Here is a 24392-nt window from a genome sequence, read left to right as displayed (position 1 = left end):
GGCGGGGGGGGGGGGGGGGGGTATGTTCGTACTACATACCACCAAAAAGATGGTATGTTCATACTACAGTCTTTCTGAAAGAAAGTGCAGTGTGTACTGTATACTGTACATTTGCATATGCATAAATGACACATTTGCATTTACATTAATTTAGCTGTTTTTTTTAATACAATGTAATGTCCAAAATGAGGAAATTATCATAAAGGGGACAACAAATATTAGAATATACTGTATATAAATGTGTGTTTATGTACATATATACAGTTAGGTCCGTATATATTTGGACACTGACACAATTTTCATAATTTTGGCTCTGTATTCCACCAGAATAGAATTAAAAATATTAAAAATATAACATAAAATGCTTAGGAATCACAACCATTTTTATACACAGCTACCCCCCCTTGAGTCTGGAACTCATGGACATCACCAGAGACAGGGTTTCCTCCTTTGTGATGCTTTGCCAGGCCTTTATTGCAGCTGACTTCAGTTGTTGTTTGTTTGTGGGTCTTTCTGTCTTTAGTTTTGTCTTCAGCAAGTGAAATGCATGCTCAATCTGGTTGAGATCAGGAGATTGACTTGGCAATTGCAGAATATTCCACTTTTTTTACCTTCAGAAAATCCTGGGTTGCTTTTGCTGTATGTTTTGGGTCATCGTTCATTTGTACTATGAAGCGCCTTCCAATCAATTTAGCTGCATTCGACTGAATCTGGGCAGACAGTATATCCCTGTACACTTCAGAATTCATCCGGCTGCTTCTGTCACGTCATCGCTAAACACCAGTAACCCAGTGCCACTGGAAGCCTTGCATGCTCATGCCATCACACTGATCCACCATGTTTCACAGATGATGTTGTATGCTTTGGATCATGAGCTGTTCCAAGCCTTCTCCATACTTTTTCTTCCTGTCATTCTGGTACAAGTAGATCTTAATTTCAGCCGTCCAAAGAATGCTTTTCCAGAAGTGGTCTGGCTTTTTAAAATGTTTTTGGCATATTTAATCTGGCCTTGTTTGTACCTTGTGGTGAAACCTCTGTATTTGCTCTCGTGAATCTCCTCTTGATTGTAGACTTTGACAGTGACACACCTAGCGTGGCGAATATACAGCCTTATCTCACGTCTACGAGTGTGATATTTCTTTTATACAACAGTTTGATGGCACGAGTGTGTAAATACGTAAAAAAACAATGGAGTGTCTTCACCCACGTATTCAAATCTAAAGTTGACATTTAACAGCTGAGCCCAAGCCTCTGTTACTAATTGTTACTTTAGAACTAGTAATGAAGGAATGTTTAGTTGCTTCATGAAAAGCTTATTGTATTACTGTATTAAAAGCGGTGTAGAGTATTATGAGAGAGAGATTGACTCAGTGATCGTGATTACCTGCATCTGATCCAGCATTCATTCTTCAGATCAATCTCATAATCACAATAAAACATTAGTTTGAATGTCCGATAGGCTCGTACTATCCTTTCATCTGTTAAAGGTGATTCATGATGACAGCACTGCTCAGTGCGTTTGTTGGCTGCCTACAAGCTGGCTTTGAAAGTAAAAATAACTTCCTTGTTCAAAACCGCACTTTAGTATTTTCAATTTAAAAGTCTTTACTGCTGACTCGTAAAAATATTCTCTTGTCTCTAATGGCGGAACAATGTAACAAATCACCATCATGAACACGCACACACAGAAACACACACACCGTTTACCAATACTAAATACTACTATTATTTATATAAAATATTATTTATTGAATAATAATATTTAATAAACAACAACAGCCATCATAAAAGTTGCTAGGCAATTCAATCAAAAGTACAAAGGCGGTGCTCTGAACATTGAAGTTACGTAAACATGATGAGATTTTGCCAAAACTATTTGCTCAGGAACAAAAAATAGATTAATGAGACCAAAGACTGCCCGTTAGATTTACCCAATACTAAATATCTATTGTTTAACCATTTTAGAGACATCAGAGGTGCTCTCTCCGCGGGTTTATGAGCGCAGAAGGCCACTGATGCTCTGGAGCTCAAGTCTCTGAAAACGTTGAAGCAAATTTTCAAATACATGTTAGATTTATTAACAAACTGCATATTTGAAGTCCAAACAAGTACATTATAGCCTAAAAATCTCTTAAAACGACATTCCGTGACACAAAAACAGTATTATTCTTAAATTATAGTGGATTAGGGTGGCCATGACGCTGTCAGAAATACGGCCAAAAAAAAAGACTAATTCAACTAAATACTTAAAAAATATATATATTCAATCAGCATATTCATATATACATAAAATGACAGAGATATTTTTAACAAAATAGTAAAAAAAACAAAAAAACATAGCAAACCTATACTTACTAAACGGAAAACTCAAGGGCTTTTGTGAAAACTATAGATCATACTTCTGCATTTCTGTATTTCCACTCTACTTGTTTATACCGCACAGACAGCCAACATTTATTACAAGCGGTGAATTACCCCTTTAAACATGTGCACTGGGGTCATGTGACAATGTAGCATACAGCTTGCACCATTTAACATACATTGTGTATAGCATGCTATTTCACAACTATTTGTGAGCAGCACACAGTTAACAGTACATACTGTGCAGTTGGAGTAAGCAGGACACTAGTAATCCACTGTGAACATAGGCAGAAGTTGACAGACGGCGGGCAGGGGTGGAGGCAGAGCAGCATGCACAGGAGTGTGTTTTATGTCTGCGTTTGCGTCAGACTCATTAAGCTGAAGGCAGCAGTGCTGAGCTCTGGACGGAGGACACATTGCTCATTTATCTCAACAGTAACACTGGATCCAGAATCATCAATTTAACATGACCTGTGTCTATGTGCCTTTGTGAGATGCGCTCATTCATACAAATGTGTAGCAGGACGATACAAAATCTGCAATGCATTTTTATTTCCTTTATATGTTTTTCTGAGTTAAAATAATTTTTGCAGAATAACAGAGACTGAGATTTGATTGGATAGTGACTGATAGTCTGTCATATTGTTAGTTTACATAACTCTCTGACTGTCTATTATTTCAGAGATGGAAAAAAAGTTATTGTATTGTGATAAGATTATGATTAAGATTATGAAAACACGCATTTTCTTCTCTTTAAAATAATGTGCACTGATGAATCATGCAAAATAAGGCCATTTGTTAAAAGAATAGTTCACCCTAAAATTAAATGTCATTTACTTGCCCTAATGTCACTCCAAACCTGTATGATTTTTGTGGAAGAAAAAATGTGAATGTTTTTGTTTTTCCCTTACAAATAAAGTATCTAAAAAATCTTACTGACCCCAAACTTTTGGACTGTAGTGTAGTGGGTTTTTTTTTGGAGAGAGAGAGAGAGAGAGAGAGAGAGAGAGAGAGAGAGAGCTATGGAGAGGACAGAATTATCAGTGAACAACAACTTAAATTTGTGCATAAAATTATTTAAGACTTGGAATACAGCATATGACCCATATGGACCATTTATAGCACATTCTGCCTCACATCTCCAAATGTGTTCCTCAGAAGAATGAAAGGCTTTGAAACAACATGAGGGTGATTAAATAATGACATAACTTTTAATTTTTGGGTGCACTGTTCTTTTAAGAGCACAAACAGGGTCAACTGTGGTTGCGGCTGTGTGTGCATTTTGCGTTAAGTATACTTGGATCTTGTATCTGACAGACTCTTGGCATTGCAGCTGAAGAATTCAGCGGCCAGAGTTCAGCTGGGTCTCACGTCACACACAAACATATACACAAAGATGGAAACACACTCCTCCTAAATGACCCATCATCAAGGACGTTCTGCTTTAGCCAGCGCAGTTGTTGTCCTGTTTTAAGACTCACACAGGCACATACCTTTACTCTATGCTCTCAAATACTGCAGAGCTTTACCCTGGTGACCCCCCATATGGCGACTAGAGCATATCTCTCTCTCTCTCTCTCTCTCTCTCTCTTTATCTTTGTCTCTCGGTTGTCTGTGCTGTTATATATAGCTGATATCTGTGCACTTATGGACTGAAATGCTTGCTGTTCCTGGAGTGCAGAATCTGCCAAAATGACACAGTTTATCTTCATTAAGCACAGAGAGTTATCTGCAGATTTCAACCGAACACACACTCACAGACACAAAACATTTCCTCATTGACTCACAAACTCTCTAGACTTGCCTACAGCACATGTAAACACACCCTTTGGTCTTTATCTCTCACACATACATCCTGAAAGGACCTTTTTACCTTTCACAGTGACTTGACCCTTCGCAAAGACCTGCCCCCCTTCATTATTGTTGCTATGTCTGACAAGCCATGCCGCTCTCACACTACACATCATGTTCTCACGCAGTGAAAAATACATCGCGCAGCAAAGCGGAAACTGACAGTGTAGCTTTAGGTAGGAATCAGTTTTTAAATTCGGTAAAAAAAATGTAAGAACTTCAAACAATAAACTGTTTTGTGGCGCTTCAATGTCCCCTGATGGATCACTGCAGTGCCTCAGTTCAAGCGGCACATTAACCGATCATCTCTTCCTCTTTACTAGTTATAGCATGATGAAATAAACATGAATGAACATCAGAAGGCATTTTTTTTCAGCCACAGAAAGATGTCAATACATAATTTTTCAGGTTCAAGTCCACCGATGTTAATCTACTTTCCTGTCTGAATTGTCTGTTGGACAAAAATGGCATTATGATTGGTCAGATCGCCTGTCAGTCAAACTCCATGTGAAGGGTCCCTCAGAGCACAAACAGGCCAAATTTAAACTTTGTAAACTTTGTGAGATGTAAACTCAGAATTCAAGAAAAACAGAATTGTGAGAATTCTGACTTTTTCTTTTAATTCTGAGTTTATACCTTGCAATTCTGATTTATTTTTTTTGCAGAAATTGGCTTCCATAATTTATTAATTCACCTTGATAAATAATAATAAAAAAAAATACATTTAAAAGTTTGCACTTATTCAAATCAATCTATGGATTCCCACACTTTTTTGTTAGCTGAACCCCTTTGAACAAATTTTTTTTCATGACATGAAGGTACATTAATAAAATGTTTCATCTTGTTTTAGCAAGTGTTTTCTATTGGTTGTTTTTTTATTTAAAAAATATTTATTTTCATTTAATATTTTTTATGGTTTATTTATTTTTAGCTTTTCATCAACTCACAAACCATAGTTTGGAAAACCCTGAATTAATCAATTCATCCACTTGCCTGTTCACTCACTTATTCATTGGTTTGTTTCATTCATTTATTCAACTATTCGCCTCACTGTAACAATAAAGAGCCTGCACTTTGATCACTCATTTAATTAATTTATACATTCATTCATTCAAATATTGCTGTTTTACCTTGTTGTACAATCACAATAAAGAACTTAAATATTTCATTGATTTATTAATTCATTATCCTGTCCACTAAATCTTAATTTACATTCATTTAGAATTCATTGGCTGCACATTTTGGGGGGAAAAATCTAATTGCTCAAAAAAAATTAAGATTTAAATAAGGTTTAAAAACTTAGATTTTATAAGCTGTGCTTGTTTGTAGGGCTGCACAATTTGGCCAAAAATGTATTAGAATTTTATATATGTGTGTATACACAAACACACACACATACAATCCCTAATTTATTCTATCTATTCCTTTACTCATTCTTTCATTAATTTATTATTTTATCATATTCATTCTCTCAAATGTTTCTTCTCAAATTCATTCTCTCAAATCTCAAACCACTCAACCATTACTGCCCTTAAGATGGGCTGGATAGAGCGCACATTAGTTAAACACACACACACACACACACACACACTAACGGCACATCAAACGCCTCCGGCTGATGTGATATACTCCAGAGACTGAAGCATGTGGGGAGATCGGTGAGTAATACAGCAGATGAGAGAGGTGGGTTCTCCACAATAACACCCAAACTCACAAAACAGACATGAATGCTGCCTCAAATCCTCACATCCAAATAGCAGTGTGCTGTTACATATCTACAGCCTAATGGCCAATAAAACAGGCAAAACAATCCTATAGACTTACTGTCCACTGAAGGATGGATCCAAGCCATATTATAGCGGGATGGACTCTTTTGACTTGGGCAACTAAGCTTGAAACCAACTTGCAGTTACCCAAAAAGAAATGCCGTTCTTATTGCATTTACTGCCCTCAGCAGTGTGCTTTTAAATAAAGGTATCAGATTTTATCAGAGTAGATAAAAAAAAATCTGAAATAGTTGTGTAACATAATGCTTGTAAAAAGTGTGTTTGCACAGACAAACTTTTCACTGATTTTTTAGAAGAGTCATAAATGCAATCCAATACTTAGACCAAATGATCAATTAAATAATAATCATTAGGTTCCATTTTTTAAAGGAAAAAGTTCTGAATAGAACAACACTCATGTAGGATCTATGTCTCACAACGGACCCACCTACATGATGGAGACACACATCAAACCCTCACATTCCATTGAGACAAATCGAAGAACTCCTATCCAACAGATGCAGTCGTAAAACTCATGCAGGGACAGTGAAGGTGAAGCATTTCCTGGACTGTTTGGCTATCTCTCAAGATACACTAAAAAAGACAGTACTCTCACAGTGCTTAAAAGCGTTTTACAGGCTTTCAAGGACCAGATAGGGATACCCCTGACCATTTGACGCATAAATTGCTAAAATCCGATCAACAAAAGAGACAATTTTATAGCTCCCTGTCCAGCAGGAGATTCTCCAGCAGACTCTCAGATCTGACCTGAGAATGCAGGCCTCTCTCATCTTTTTAAGTGGGAGAACTTGCACAATTGGTGGCTGACTAAATACTTTTTTGCCCCACTGTAGGTGTCCTCATATAAATCAGAGCCTCTGGTTAATGTATGCACGCTCCGCCTAGCAAGAAGTCGATTTGCTCACGCCTCTGCTTCATCACAGACCAACGAGGGGTTTCCCAAAGGACGTCATTCAGACGTCACCGACCAATCAGTAACGGGGTTCCCTCAAAACATCCAGGAAGCCCGCATCAGCGAAGGAATCACCTCAGCTTTCCAGCTGTTAACCAGCAAAACGCAAGTACACACAAGATCTTCGATCTGTTGAACTGGTGAATTTAGATTCTCTGCTCTGGGAATTCTTAAGGGGAACTTACATCACTCGAGGTAGAACTATGAAACTCAGAACTCCGTTAACAGAATTTCCTTCCTCTGAAACTGTATGTTTGTGTGTTTTAGCTTAAGTTATGTAATCTAGAATAGCCAATAAATTTCATGTTTCATTTATAAATAATCGATTGTCTGGTGTCATATAATTTCAAGGTCAAATCTATTGCCAAAAGATCCTTGCTTGCTGCCTAGCTCGTAGCTTACTCATAATAATTACCTCTCTTAAGAGCTGACCAATTATCATAATTGTATTTCACCCGTGGCCAGGGAGAATACAAAAATTACATATTCAATTGGTAATATACACTGACATCAACTTCTCGCTGGCCGAGTAGCTGATAAAGTGTAAACTATCAAATTTAGAAGCAATTCGAATCAGGTTGAATTAGGCTCTTCAAATCCGAGTCCTATCAAAACCTGAATCAATAATAATAATTAATTCCCTTACAACTGAGTTAAAATTCCTTACACTCACATATTTCTTCAGAAACTGCAACAGTCTAGTTTATAAAGACGTGTGCTTTCAAAGTACAGACATCTTACAAAGCACATCTGCTGTAAATATAAAGTACACACAGAAAAATCTGCCCCATGATGAGCAGGTGTGCTGGTCTCCTGTGGCTCTCAGCCATTTGCAAAGAGGGAAATAAGGGAGTTCTTACTGCTTTGGACGCTGACGTAGCTGGTGGCGTTTTCTCTGCCCAGCGAGTTCTCCGCCACACAGGTGTAGTTCCCAGAATCCTCCAGTCTCACTCTGCTGATGTGAAGCTTTGAGTTTTTCCTTCGCAAAGCAACCAAGACACAAAGAAAGCGAGAAATTGAGAAAAACATCAGGGTATATGAGGGCAGACATTTAAAGAGAAACAAAAAACTAAAAAAAATTAAGCAGCACAACTATTTTCAACATTAATAATACTAAGAAATGTTTTTTCAGCATATAAGAATGATTTCTGAAGGATCATGTGACACTGAAGACTGGAGTAATGATGCTGAAAATTCAGCTTTGGCATCACCGGAATAAATTACATTTTAAAATATATTCAAATAGACAACAATTCTTTTAAATTGTAATAGTACTGTTTTTTTTACTTAAATAAATGCAGCCTTGGTGAGCATAAGATGCTTTTTTCAAAACATTAAAAAATCTTACAAACCTCAAACTTCTGAACAGTAGTGTATTTATTATTTGTATTTAGTAATTTAGCAAATGTTTTATCCAAATCGACTAACAAATAAGGAACATCACAAGCAACCAAGTCTGTATGGCTGGAATCAGAGATACAGATCAGGAATATCCCACATCTGACTTCGGACTAGGATTAGGGTTAGACCTGATTTTTAATAGGAATGTTGTTCCAGGCCCAACAAAGGATGTTGGTCCAGGAATATGTCCAACTTGGCTTCATCACATCATGCGTGGGGTCTCTAGTGGTGTCAATGTGATACTAGCATTGTCTCTCTGGCCTTCTCCTCAGGTCAGCATGTGGACAGCTCATTAGAGGAGCAAAGCTCTTGAAGGATCTTGCTCTGGAGCCGAACGCAGAGCAAATGGCAGCTGCGCGTATCATCCTCTGTCCTTACTTTACCTCCATCATTATTAAACCATCCCTGTCCGTGTTGTCAGCTCTTTCACTCACAGTTCATCGGCGTAAGTGTGCGCACGGATGTGAGCGCATGTCTCCGTGACTGTGGATCTGCAGTTTCAGCACACACACATTTGCAAAATTACACAAGGGGCCAGTGAACAGGCAATCCTGTTAGAGTGATCTGCTTTCTGTGGAAACGTGCACCTCAGCACTTTTTCTCGGAGAACAGAAGAGGACCGTCACGTTACGGAATGCCCTGAATTCTCCCGTATGTTTCTTTCCCTGCGGTCCCGGCATATTGAGCAGCTACATACGGACTGACGGTGACATACGGACTGAATATACAGCTCCATGTGCACTATTGATTTGTGTTACAAATGGCTAAATGACATTGATGCAATGTTACTGCAACATGTACAGCTCAGCAGCTTTTTATTAGATCCTTTATCCTGTTTTACGAAACGCAGCTTTCCCATATATTAAGACATTTGCATGATTATGCAATTCTCACTGAAGACTAGTTTATAAGCGTATATAAACTTAGTCATATGTTTTTTATTATTATTATTCCATTCTCCACCTACAGACGCCACTGAGGGACAAAGTATTGTGTGTTTGGGCCCACACACTCTCCCCTCAGATGCGCCGGCAACCCACAGTCCCACTGCCAGAGAAAATCAATGAAGGGGAAGTAACCCACAATTCACTGATGGAGCTTTCTTAAGATAGTTGACCAGATCTTAGAGATTCAACATCACTTATTCACTTATAAAGAGGAATAGTTCAGCCAAAAATGTAAATTTTAATATAATTTACTCAATATCTTTCAAACCTGTTTGACTTTAATTTTTTCGACATAGACATAAAATTACAGCCTCCACTTGCACAAAATGACGCAAGTAAACTTGAATGTACAGTAAGTTACACTACTGTTCAAAAGTTTGGATTAAAAAAAAAATCTATATTAATTATTGAATTAATAAAATGTATATATTCAGCAAGGACATGTTACGCTGATGAAAAATGATAGTAAAGACATTTATTATGTTACTCATTATGTTACAGCTTTCAATAAAGTCTGTTCTTTTGAACTTTTTATTTATCAAAGAATCCTAATAAAATGTTAAGCAACACAACTGTTTTCAACATTGATAACAATAAGAAATATTTCTTAAGCACCAAATCAGCATATAAGAATGATTTCTGAAGGATCATGTGACACTGAAGACTGGAGTAATGATGCTGAAAATTCAGCTTTGCATCACAGGAATAAATTAAATTTTAAAATATATTCAAATAGAAAACACTTCTTTTTGATTGTAATATATATTTTATATTTCAAATAAATATAGCTTTGGGGAGATTTCTTTCAAAAACATAAGAAAATCTTAATCACAAACAAACTTGTAAATACTTTTCGAATTTATGTGAATTGATGTATTCAATAATTTTGTACTTTCACATGAATATTAATGAATATGACATGATGAAATATTGACTGAATTAAAGAATATTTGTATATTACAATATAAGAAACTGCAAATGAGATTTGAGCACTGTAACAGAAGGGTCAAAATATATCTTTAATTTCTGTCTGTTTCTCATACAAGTCTATCAAATGGCTTCTGAAGATTTAGAATTTAGCTCACAAGACATTTGGACCATTTTTTGGCAGGATTAAGATGTTTTTGGTACTGCTTTCATTATATGAGAAAGAGCAGCGTGAACTTTCTTCATAATTTCATAAAGAAAAAAAATCATACAGGTTTGGAACAACATGAGAGCGAGTAAATGATGAAAGAGTTTTCATTTTGTGTGAACTACTCCTTTAACAAGACGTCTGCATCTCTCTCCTCTCTGAAAATCTCTGAGTCTATTTACAAACTGGGACAATCTTTTGCTTGAGTTGATGGGAGATGTATTTTTAATACCTCTGATGCCAAGAATAGTTCTGCCAGCGTATGAGTAGTGTGTTTGCTTGTGCATCTGTATGTGTGTTTGATGAGTCTTACTTGTTGGATTTGATTTTGACGTCTTTCCTCTTGCGGAGCTGGCTGCCATCTTTGTACCAGTTGAAGGAGGGGCTCGGGTTGCCCACAGCTTCACACTTGAGTGTCAGCTTTTTACCTTCCAGGAGCCACTGAGAATCCATGGGCTTCACCTTCGGAGCTGATGCTACAGACGGAGAAAACAGACAGAGAGTGAGCAGAAAAGAAATGCAGGTTTGCCCAAAGGACAGAGAAAGCACACATTTGTTTCTCTTTAATACCTCAGTTGTTTCTTGTAGACAGCAATGAGCAATGCTTTCGCTTTGATTTGGACTGATTTAAATAAAAACAACAGAACACATAATGTTGCAAAACATATTAGCTTGTTTTTTTGGGGTGTTTATTCCTTCCACGTTCATTTTACATTTTGCACACTTGTCCTATTTGCTGCTCTTTTTATTTATCCTAAGGAATTTTAGGAGAAACATTTGAGACAAAAAAATGAAACATAACTGGAGCAAACTATGAACAATACGGATTCCTTGGGGTGGAGGTGAGATTGACTGAGGTGACAAGTGGAGAAGAAAGAGAGGTTACTGGAGAAAAAAAGAAAAGGGACAGATGGAGGGAGGGATGGATTTTGTCAAAGGAGGAAAGGAGAGAAAGAAGAAGGCATGACGGCTGAAAATGCAAGGAAGCATGTTGAGAGACAGACGCAGACGGGAGGATGAAGCAAATAGAAGCAAATAGAAGAGTGGGAAAGCAGAAAGAAGTGAGAAACGAAAGAGCGTGTGAGAGATTAATGGGGCTCATCTTTTTTAGCAGTTTACCTCGCTAAAGTAATCCATCTAGCAATGAGAAACAAGCCCAATATTGTGAACTATGAGCAGTAATAAAAATAGAGTACATTTAGTGCAGCAAATAATGATCACACACACACACACACACAATAATAATGCTGCTACAACAGAGAGTTTGTTTTATTTTATACCTCAAGGCTCATGTGAAAACCCTGACAAACAAAAAGGACATCAAATTCAAAAGGAAACTTATGAAAATTATATTTGAAATAGCAAACATAAAGCCTATTTTTTACCTTTAAGATTTTTTTTTTTACAATTTCCTGTCAAGTTTCCATGACTGTAATGCATTTGAATGGTTTACTTTTTTGAAATTCTTATTTTTCTCAAAAGTAATTCTCATAACACTCATTAAAACAGAACTTTTTTAATGCTTTTTATTTAAACCAGTTTTAATACTTTTTAATTAAACTAGCTTAAATTAAAGACAGTTCAAATATATATACAGTACTAGTAAAATATTATTATAATATTGAAATTATTACAATATTATTATTTATAATTCAAGGATATATATTATATACACTCATGTGAATAGTTAATTAAATTCCATGGTTTTCCTTATCAGGACATAATAAAAAAAATTATTGGTTCTTTCCAGGTCTTAAAATAAAACCTCAGATGAACAACAACACATGACATATTGTACAGTGTCATTGTTTATTTAACAAAAATAAAGCCAAAATGGAAAAGCCATGGGTGACAAAATTAGGACACCCTTACTGTTAACATAAGAATTAAGAGGTTAAGTAGCAGTCAGACACTGCTAATTGAATGCCTTTGATTAACTGATCATCAGCCAGTGTGAGCACCTCTATAAAAGCAGATGTTTTGACAGTTTGCTGGACTGGAGCCTTCAGGTGTGTGTTAACACAATGCCAAGGAGGTAAGACATCAGCAATGATCTTAGAGAAGCAATTGTTGCTGCCATCAGTCTGGGAAAAATATAATATGGCCTTTTCCAAATAATTTAAAAGTCCATCATTCTACAGTGAGGCAGATTATTCACAAGTGGAAGACATTCAAGACAGACACCAATCCTCCCAGGAGTGGACGCATCAGCAAATTCACCCCAAGATCAGACCATGTAACGCTCAGAGAAATGGCAGACAACCCAAGAACTTCACCGCAGGCTCCACAGGCCTCAGTTAACATGTTAAATGATAAAATTCATGACAGTACAGTTAGAAAAATATGGGACAAGTTTGGAAGGCTTGCCAGAAGAAAGTCTCTTCTATCTAAAAAAAGCATGGCAGCATGGTTTAGTTTTGCAAAGTTTCATCTGAACAAGCAATAATATTTCTAGAACAATGTCCTTTGAACAGATGAGACCAAAGTGGAGATGTTTGGCCATAATGCACAGCAGCACGTTTGGTGAAAACCTAACACGCATATCAGCACAAACACCTCATACCAGAAGTCACACATGCTGGTGAAGGGCTGATGATTTTGGGCTTGTTTTGTAGCCAAAGGACCTGGGCACCTCACAGCCATTGAGTCGACCGTGAACTCTTCTGTATAGCAAAGTATTCTAGAGTCAAATGTGACGCCATCCGTCCGACAGCTAAAGCATGGCCAAGATTGGGTGATGCAACAGGACAATGACACACCAGAAAATCCACAACAGCAGCTGAAAAAGAAAAGAATCAAGGTTCTGCAAAAGCCCAGTCATAGTCCAGACCTCATCCCGACTGAAATCATGCGGTGAGAGCTGTGTATAAACAAATACCCACAAACCTCAATAAACTGGAGCAACGTTGTAAAGAACAGTGGGCCAAAATTCCTCCAGAACGATGTGAGAGACTGATAAAGTCACACAGAAAATTATTACTTCAAGTTATTGCTGCTAAAAGTGGATCTACAGGCAACTGAATCACACGGTGTCCTAAGTTTGTCACACATGGCTTTTCCATCTTGGCTTTGTTTTTGTTAATCAAATAATGACACAGTGTGATATGTCATGAGATATTGTTCATCTGAGGCTTTATTTCCAAATTTTAAGACTTTCCAAGGACCAGATAATTTTTTATTATCTTCTGATACAGAAAACCATGAAATTCAATAGGGTGTCCTAACTTTTTCACATGACTGTACATTATAATATACAATAAATACCTTATATATTATTTAAAGTTATATAATTTAAAAGTAAGTGGAATCCTCATGAAACAAAGGACTTCAGGTACAGATTTGGACTGAACACAACATGTTACAGCCGATTGTTCACTGTTTAACTGAGAGTGGCTCCATCTGTGGTTTTCTCCTTCTCTTTCTCTCTCTCTCTCTCTTTTCATTGCAATACTTCATTCTGTCACATCCAGTGAAATCACACCTTCTCGTCTCCAGATGCTTCTGACACACACACACACTCTCTCTCTCTCTCTCTCTCCCTCACACCCACTCACTTTCATAGACACATACACTCCAAATGTTTAATACACACTTACACCTATTGACTAAAACACACACACAGTCCTCATACAATTAATGCACATGTACAGAAGCACTCATACACACATTTCACTTCTTATCACATGCTTGCACATTGTAATTCTGCTCACATGGAACTGTGGAATGCAGAACTCCCCGCTCACAAACAGCACAGTGAAAAACCTCATTCGGAGTCCATCCAATCAGCTTCACTCATCAATAACAGCCAATCTGCTGCCTCTGCAACTTTACCATGAATCTACCACCACTTCAGATAACTTCATTTGACCAGAGAGTGAAACCACTGTCGGAAATTTGAAAACAGATAAAGACATACACACATTCTAAAGAATGTGGGTCATTTTTTTAATATTAAAACACCTTAACATAGAGGGACAACTTAAAAAGACTGATTTTCCAGAAGAAGAAAAAAAACAACTGAAACACTGGGACTCTGTTACAGTGTTTTTACATTAACGAAAACTATTAAAATTATTTTATGTAATTGAAGAAAAGTTTAAAAATAAAATATAAATATTAGATGCAAACTTAACTAGAACTGGTGCCTTGCCAACTAACTGAAATAAATGTTTGTTGAAGTACTAAAATTACTAAAAATATAATAAATTAAGGCCACACTGAAATTTGAGCTTTTCAAGCTTTCAATTCAAACGAATAATAAATACAACAGTATATAAAAAATACTAAAATAACACTGAGGTGATACCGAAACATTTTGTATGAGTATCCCAATATGTCACAATAAGTACTTTACATTGCATGAAATGCTTTAAATTGAAATAATATCTAATAGATGCACATTATTTTAAATAAATGATGTACTTGTAAACCTTCATCAAAATTAAAACTTGCTCTGCCTCGATGTTTGTTTTTGGATGACATCATCATGTCCACTTATTTTTCAACTTCCTACAAGGACACTTTTCACGATCAATTCCAGATGGAAAAAAAATCATGTCCCAACATTTTTTCTCACTGAATACCCTGTTTCTATCACATTACGTAGACAAAAAATGCTTGATTTTTGACGAAAATCTGCAGAAAAGATCTGGTTATTCTCTCATTTTTATTTGCGCATTTGCCACTTTTTATTGAAAGGACCAACCAGACTCAAACTTGTCAGAGCATGTGCACTACCCTTTAAACCCCATCTACTACAGTTACATTGTATATCAGGATTTTTTTTTTGTATAAATCCCTAAACTATCAGCAACACAAAAACTGGAAGAATTGGGGACAGGAGTCCAGAGGACGAAAGAATAGCAGGCGTTTCATGTTCATCATCGAGTTGATTTCATCTTGATCAGTAAATCCAAGTATAAACACACAGGCACAAACGCACACACTGATAATATTGACAGCGCAAATGAAAGATGTATTTTCTTTTCTCTGCCCAACGCTCCTTCCCCTCGCTTTGATAGTCCTGGAAGTCTTTTATTAGAAATAGTATTTCCGTCCCTGTTTCCTCTCTCTCTTCCTTCTTCCACAGAAACAAGGCCTATGAGATGAAACTGACTGTCACAGACCGGTTTCTGCAACTATTAAGGGAAAAGAGCTGTCTGTCCCTTTTAAAACTAGTTTAAGTTCTTATCAAGCATGTGAACAAATAATCAAGATCTAAAAACACATATCAAGCACAGTTAACATTTATAAAACTGCAACATACTGTTGGAAATTATAAGGTTGGTAAGTTTTTGTAATGAAAGATGTCTCTTATGCTCACCAAGGCTGCATTTAGTTGATCAAAAATACAGTAAAAACAGTAATATTCTGAAATAATATAACAATTTAGAAGAACAGTTTTCTATGTTAATATATTTTAAACTGTAATTTATTTCTGTGATCAAAGCTGAATTTTCAGCATCATTACTCCAGTCTTCAGTGTCACATGATCCTTCAGAAATCATTCTAATATGCTGATTTACTGCTCAAGAAACATTTCTGATTATCATCAATGTTAATATATATATATATATATATATATATATATATATATATTATTATTATTTTATTACAGTAATATAAAGCTAAAAAGAACATTTATTTCAAATAGATTGTATAACAATATAAAAGATTTTACTGCCACTTTTGATCAATTTAATGAAACCTTGCTGAATAAAAGTATTAATGTCTTCGAAAAAATATTGAACTAAAACTTTTGAACAGTAGTATATTTGATATCTATCAAGTTTCAGTGAATGAGAGATTCCAATAAAGAAAATATTGTTATTAATCAATCAATCAAATCAATCAATCAATATTTTCAATGACCAGTATGGAATATTTAACATCCTTGTTGTCATACATCTCAACTTTTACTTTAGTTGAAAATCAAACATTGGTAGTGGTGGTAGAAAAATGGCTGGTACAAGGTTAATATAAGAGTCTCTGACATCACCCAAGACAGAAGTGTGTGTGTGTGTGTGTGTGTGTGTTTAAAGCTGCACAAGGTTGCAGTTGTGCATGAATGCTTTTGCTCAAATCAGCATTTTCTGATGGAGTTTTATCACCGACCACCCCTCTCTCTTTCTCCTTCAAGGTTCAAACATACATTTGTCCAGTGGAGCACATACACACACCCCATCACGCACACACATTATAAAGAAGAAAACTGTGAAACTAAGCTAATTGAAGTCCAGACGTTCATATGACATGGCACAGAAAAACATTAACACTCATTAACACCTGCATGCAAGAGCATTTATCATGAGCTTCACACACACACACACACACACACACACACATGAACGGACAATTAACCAACTTTTTCTAAGCTATTGCTGGTAACTGTCACATAACTGCATCTCTCTTCCAGACGGACCTCAGCTGGAATGAAACCAGAAAAGACACTTCAGATTTTTATTAAAAACAAACCCGTGGAGGCGAAGCAGCGACTGTTAAACTTGTCCAGCAGTGGAGAGGAAATCTGAATCTGAAAACAAACCTGATGTTGCAATATGAACAAAATGTGATATAAAACACAGCACTAGCACTGGGACACTCGATAGAAAGCCAACAGTTACAGATAAATAAATCCTTTGTCACAGGGACAAAAATAAATAACTTTTAAAGAAATAAAGCAAAATACAGTTTCTGGTTTGAGAAATATTTATGGATGAAATTTCCCATAATTGCCAGATGTGGCAAAAAAAAAGAAAGAATAAAACTCTATCTGATGTTGCAGTATGAAACGTAATGCGATAAGACAAACAGCTCTGTCAATAATCTGGAGAAAGAAGCATTTTGATGTCTACATCAACTTTTGACCTGTCCATATGATACAAAAAGTCAGGAAACAATACACATCCATGAAAAAGAATATATAAGTTCTCTTATAGCTCTATTTTTTCTTCGAGATGACATGACACTCTTTATGACATCTCTCTCTAGAAACTTTATTCTGATTGGTCAAACTCAGTCAGAGGTCAAATACTTCTGAATATTAACTGCTGTCCAAGACAACACTGTATAATCAACGACTCATCCTGTTTTGTCTCTTTATGGCCTCTACAAATAAGTAAATACAAAAATTTTTGTTCATGTTTTTCGTCTTTATTTTGCCATAATAATCGTCTGACTGTACTTTATCCCTTAAGTATATCAACAATTACCACATTTTTGCTTTTTTTTTAAGTTAAAGAAATTAATACTTTTATTCAGGAATGAAATTGATAAAAAATGACTAATACTACAATAATGTTACAAAATAAATAATAAATTCTGTTCTTTTGAACTTTTTCTTCATTAAAAAGTTCAATAGAAAAAAAGTTAAAAAAACAACAACAACAAAACAAATCAGCATTAGGACGATTTTTGAAGGATCATGTGACACTGAAGACTGGAGTATTGGTGCTGGAAATTCAGCTTTGCATCACAGGAATAAATTACATTTTAACATTGAATAGAATAGAAAATGGTTATTTTAAAGTGTAATAATATTTCACAATATTTCAGTTTTTACTGTATTTTTAATCAAATAAATGCAGCCTTTGGTGAGCACAAGTCTTTCAAAACCTTTAAAAAAATCTTATTAACTCCAAACTTCCAAACATTACTTCATATAAAACAGAACTTAATTAATCCAAGTTGCAAGAAAAATCTCTAAAGATAACTTTTCCCTAAGAACAAATCTTATAGTGCGAAACGGCAGAACGTGACAGCGAATGCAGAGCTTGTGATCGAAAGTTTCCATAATTCTCTGGAAACAAGGTCAAATTTAACATGCTTTAGACGGCTTGCAGTTCTCACTTCAGCTTCACGCCAGAGCTCAGATATCACACATCTTTACTCTTTCCTTCACACACACAAACACACTCCACTCATTCTCCACAGCTTAATGACATTACTTGCACAGAGCAAAAAATGTTTTCCAGTAAAAATATCTAAAAACTCTTAAAACAAGATAAATTGACTGGAGAAGCAAAACTGCGCAATAAGATTTCAAATAATAAATCTTGAATTAAGTGTATACGTCTTACCCCACTGCCATCTTTGTCTTATTTCAAGCATAAATCTAACCAAATTTATGCTTAAAATATGGAAAAAAAACAAGTATTACATTGCTTCTCAAGTTTAGCTATGTTGACTGTAAATCAAAACAGAACTACTGATTTATAAAATGATTTTTTGCAGTGCACATGACATCTCACCCCTCTTTTTTCCCTCCCGTGGTCCATCTTTCCGTCTCCTGTCACTCTTTCTCCTTTGCTGCTCTCTCTCTCTCATCCTCCTGCAGTTGCGGTAGCAGATCTCTCTCATGCTGAGACCGGATTATGAAGAGTAAGCTATGAAGACGGGACACAAGCGTGTGTGTGTGTGTGTTTCCACATTATAACTGTGTAGGACAGTCCCACCCCTCATCACACTCAGCAGGGATACACCTACTGATGGGTGGAGAGTGTTGGGAGATTGTTGGAAAGAAGAGAAACTAGTTATGAGCTCACAAGAGAGGACCGAGTACTGAGAGACAAACAGAGAAAGAGCGAGAAACAAAAGAGCCAAGCTGCAGAGAGAAAATATGATAAGTAGACAAGGGAACATGGATGATAAGAGATAATTAGAGGATCCATTTAGATGCATTTGTGCCCTCAAGGGAAAGGAGCAGCCGAAACGCTCTCTAGATGGATCTGGATCAGAGTCACAAAATTGGGCTGGTAAAGCTAACCGGTTCAATAATCAAAGCTGGTAAGCAGGTTGTGGGTTTGAGCTGCATAAGCATTGACCATATATGATAAGCTTAACTAGCTAAGAATTGTTGGTGCATAGTTATATTGGTTCAACCTTGATAAAAGAAATATGAACAAACAACCTTGTACCAGCTTTAGGTGGTTAATAGATATTTCGGGTTAAGTTTGCAAAAACAAAAGGAAAACCTTGGGACAAATGTATATACAGCACCATGAAGAAACATTTAAAATGAAACATTTTTAAAGTTATTTCTTAAAAACTTCTAAATGACATAAAACCAAAAAGAGAATAAATGTGCACTACTGTTCATAAGTTTTTGGTAAGATTTTTTCAAAAGAAATATATACTTTTATTTAGCAAGGACACATTTAATTGATCAAAAGTAACTGTAAAGACATTTATTATGTTACTAATCATTTCTATTAAAAAAACATTGTTCTTCTGAACTTATTGTGGTTTACTTGCTAATAATAAGAAATGTCAGCTTTGCACCACAGCAATAAATTACATTTTAAAATATATTTAAAAACAGAAAAGTTATTTTATTTCACAATATAACTGTTCTTACTTTGTTTTTGATCAAATAAATACAGGCTTGGAGAGCATAAGATACTTTTTTCACAAACATTTAAAAACTGTACTGACCCCAAACTTTTGAATAATAACAACTCTCTAAAGGAATTTTTAATGGTTGAAACTCCTTAGTTATGCAAAAGTTAATCCACTTACTGTAAAACATTAGTCTCACTTCAAACTGACAATCCACATAATTTTAAAGACTAAATAATAAATATTTTCTGCTGAATAATTCATGCAAGATGTCACATTTCTACATTTAAACCCTGTGCTGCATTTAGCCCATAGACTTCCATTACTGCGTTACTGTAGAATCACTATTCTATGTTATTTAATTTGTATTTAATTTGCATCGTCTTTTAGTTTCAATCTTTCTGAAAATCCTGCGTCGAATTGTGCCTTGTTTGTAAATGAATCCGTGGTAAAATGAAGTGAACAAGGACCAACTTTCCTAATGTTGGGATCAGAAGAATGGCAATGCAAAGACCATTTTTTCTGCAACTTGGCACTGGACAGCGTCTTGTCTTTGGAGCATCTTTATCATTTGCGTAGACCTGCATTTGTCTCTCTCGTTATTTACACCACATGCGTGAATCGGTGGGCGGGGTTAAGCAAGTAGCGATGTAGAAGCAGACGTTGATCTTCTGCGGAGGCGGAGTTTAGCCGCACTATTACTTTATAGAGTGGCACATTCCACAAGCTGTCGTTTTGGTTTAAGCTTCAATATAACTTGTTTTTAGAGTAACAACAAAGTTTTGAGTTCTGAAACTTACAGGATGTTTTTATAATATATCTTGCATATCAAAGTATCAAGGGAATTTTGATTCTCAGTTCATGACCCCTTTAAAAACCACATGGAACCATCTACCAGATACCAAACCAGCTACCAATGCAACTGGATTTACAAGCAGGGACCAACACAAAACCATTAAAATCTCTGTAGATCCTCACATGGTTTACAGTATAGGTGTTGGTGAATCTGGCAGTACATCTGATCCTAACAGGCACATGGGCAGGAAAGGCAGAGCGGCAGGACAAGCGGGTGTGCAGTGCTGCTTTAACCTGGAGAGTGTGCGGAGGTCACCCTCATACGTACATCTGTTAAAAAAGCAGCCTATCCTCGGTAACCCTTAAACGGCCTTGCAGAGACACATCTGTGATCTCATCTCCACTGCAGTCCTCATTACGTTCTGCAATTTAGCTATCAATTTCCATTAGTGTCTCATTGCCCATCTCTCTCGCTCTCTTCCACAAAAGATGCAAACTACAAAAAGGTCAAATAGAGAGTTTATCTAGATGTTTTCATATTTTCTTCAACTTTAACATGGGTCCAGCGATAGTGATGGTGCTTAAAATGGGATGTTATTTCAAGATACAACTTTTCAGTAAGGGGTTTAGCAGTGGTAACTAACAAGCTTGCAAAATTTGCATGAATCAAGCTACAAGATCGAGAAGATCAAGATCTCTGAGGTGAGACAGAACAAAATCATAATTTTTAAGGAATTATAAAAATGATTGTGTTAATTACAGGTTAGTACTGTAATACAAACAACATCCCTGTAATGCCATACAAAGCAAAAAGAGATGAAGTTTTGCACATCAACAATGCTACTTGGTAAGTTAGTACACATCAAAATGTAATTCAATATTGCTGAACAAAACGAGCATCACATTAAGGATTTGTGATTATTCAGACTGTTTTTCATCTTAGAAATTTGAGAAACACACAGTGATGTAGCAGCCAAGTGTGATCTGTTTACATATTTGATACAGTGAGATGTTTAGATTTCCACTCTTTCTATCACCAGAATAGTTTCTGTCTCCTGAGATCCTCTTTCTCTCTTCTTCCTTCAATCAAGGAAGAAAAGACCTGGGCCATACTGACACTAATACTTTGGATGAAGTGAAACTCACCCAAGTGTGCATGCACGTGCGCGGGAGCACACACACACACACACACACACACACACACACACAATTGATGTACACACTCGTTCTCTCAGAGGAAACAGAAAGAGCGGGTGAACAGTGAGCTTGATAAGAGTAACATGAAAGCTTGTCTGAGACACGCCTGAAAGAACAGCAGTAAAGAGCTAATATCTGAGGGAAGTGTGTGTGTGTGTGTGTGTGTGTGTGTGTGTGTGTGTGTGTGTGTGTATGTGTGCGTGAAGTTTAGGGTCAAGTCTGCAACACAGCCTTTCTGTCAGTAGCATTTATGAAAGAATGGCAGCCGCTACAGAGAGAAAATAAACAGAAAACAAGAGAACAAGAAAGCAGAATTAGATTTGTACATTTTCTAAAGAAAACAGGTGCTTGTTAGATGGTCTCCTACTGGTCAAGACCCAATTTCCAATTCATTATGACTTCTGTTATCAAATATTATTATAATTTAAAATTATTGTTTTCTTTTTTAATAAAATGTAATTTATTCCTGTGATGCAAAGCTGAATTTTCAGCATCATTACCCCAGTCTTCAGTGTCACATGATCCTTCAGAAATCATTCTTATATGATGATTTGTTGCTTAAGAAATATTTTTTTATTATTATCAATGTTGAAAACTGTTGTGTCACTTAATATTTTGTGGAAACCGTGATACATTTTTTTTAGGATTCTTTGACAAATAGAACTTTCAAAAGGAACAGTATTTAATTGAAACAGAAATCATTACCAATATTACTTTTATTCAATTTAATGTGACCTTGCTGAATAAAATAATTAATGTCTTTAAAAAAAAAATCTGAACCCCAAACGTTTTAATAGTACTGTATGTGTAGTAGGAATAGTAATTTAAACAATACATTTACATGTAATATTAAAATAGTAATAACAATAATTGATTGTATACTACTCCTACTACTACTACTAATAATAATTGACTAGGAAAGAGTAAAGCTCACCAAACTTAAAGTCTTAAAGTGACAGTTCACGCAAAAATCAAACACAAATGTGGAATACAAAAGAAAAGGAGACATTTTGAAACGTGTCTGTGCATACAAGTCAGTGGGGTCCATTGTTGTTATTCTTCATAAAGAAAGAAAGTGATTTGTTTGGAACATCATGAGGGTGAATAAATTACAAATGTTAATTTTTCGGTGAACTCTCTCTTTAAATGTGCCTTTAAAGATCGTAATAGAGTAATAATTAATCATTTTAATAATAATTTATGTTAATAAAGACATACCACAGACTTATATTGTTTAAAGCTAATTATTATTTTTAATAATATAATTAATTATTTATATAATACTGATACTGTAATTTATGTAAAGCTAATGTAAATACCATTGACTTGGCCAAACCTTAGCCAAACCAATAAAAAACAGCTCTCACATAAAAGAAAAAAAAAAGAAAAGAAAAGAAAAGAGCAAAAATAAAGAAAAAAAGGCAACACTTTACAATAAGGTGACATTCGTTAACATTAGTTAATGTATTAATTAACATGAATGAACAATAAACACTACATTTATTACATTCTTTATTAATCTTTGTTAATGTTAGTTAATGAAAATACAGTTGTTCATTGCTCATGTTGGTTTACAGTGCATTAACTAATGTTAACAAACAAAACTTGTGATTTTATGAATCCATTAGCAAATGCTGAAATTAACATGAACTAAGATTAATAAATGCTGTAGAAGTATTGTTCATTCTTAGTTAATGTTAACTAATGTAGTTAACTAATGTTAACAAACAAAACTTGTGATTTTATGAATCCATTAGCAAATGCTGAAATTAACATGAACTAAGATTAATAAATGCTGTAGAAGTATTGTTCATTCTTAGTTAATGTTAACTAATGTAGTTAACTAATGTTAACTAATGAATCTTATTGTAAATTATTACTTTTCAAACTGAGGATGTTTTTTTTAAAGATTTAGTTCATTTCTGGGGACAAAATTTGTCCTGTGGCTATAATGTATGACTGGCATATGATCTTAGTGGTTCACTTCCAGTCGATCACACACACACACACACACACACACACACACACACACACACAGGGTGCGAACTACGGGGGAGCTAGGGGGAATAGCCTGACGACGAGCAACTTTAACCGTTGTTCATGTGAACTCAAAGACAGCCTGATGCTTTGTATATAGACTATTTGTGGGTGGCTGTTTGTTGTTTCACCTATCAATTTGTGTTGATAAAGCATAATAGGGTAAATCATGTATAGTGATTTATCCTATATAGTGCTTGCATAAAGCAAGTAGTGCATACACTTGTAGCTGTTATGTATCTTTGTAAGTCCCTACGTGCAAGCAGATGAACTTGCCCCCCCCGTTATAAAAAAAAAACAAGTGGGCTCCCCCAAAGTCCTTGGTATAGTTCGAACACTGCAGACACACACACACACACACAGTCGACATATGGGCATACGTGACTTGGTTGCAGTGTGTGCCAGCTCTCTGTGACACTTGTGTGTGTGAGAGAGAGACAGACTGTCACACAGAGAACAGACCAGAATGAATGTGCACAATGATACTGACAGCCAAAAGAGGGCATGTCTCTCTCTCCCTCACTCTTTCCGTCTGTTTGTGTCAGAGCGAATCTGTAGCTATCTGTTCCTCCAAACACAAAAAGCACTAGAAG

At 35.8% G+C, this 24392-nt stretch overlaps 1 protein-coding gene across 1 annotated transcript in view; it reads right to left on the bottom strand.

Annotated features, from left to right (window-relative positions):
* Positions 1–24392, bottom strand: part of nrg2b (neuregulin 2b) — a 70800-nt gene that overhangs the window by 27774 nt on the left and 18634 nt on the right. Inside the window, exons 2-3 of the mRNA XM_016277443.1 lie at positions 10748–10910; positions 7812–7930 (exon numbers count right to left, since the gene is read on the bottom strand). Coding sequence (XP_016132929.1) covers positions 7812–7930; positions 10748–10910 — 282 coding nt within the window. The remainder of the gene's footprint in view (positions 1–7811; positions 7931–10747; positions 10911–24392) is intronic.

This window comes from Sinocyclocheilus grahami, unplaced genomic scaffold, assembly GCF_001515645.1.
Source record: "Sinocyclocheilus grahami isolate Dianchi unplaced genomic scaffold, SAMN03320097.WGS_v1.1 scaffold112.1, whole genome shotgun sequence".
NCBI classification, from domain to species: Eukaryota; Metazoa; Chordata; class Actinopteri; order Cypriniformes; family Cyprinidae; genus Sinocyclocheilus; species Sinocyclocheilus grahami.
This window is presented reverse-complemented; position numbering and strand designations above follow the sequence as displayed.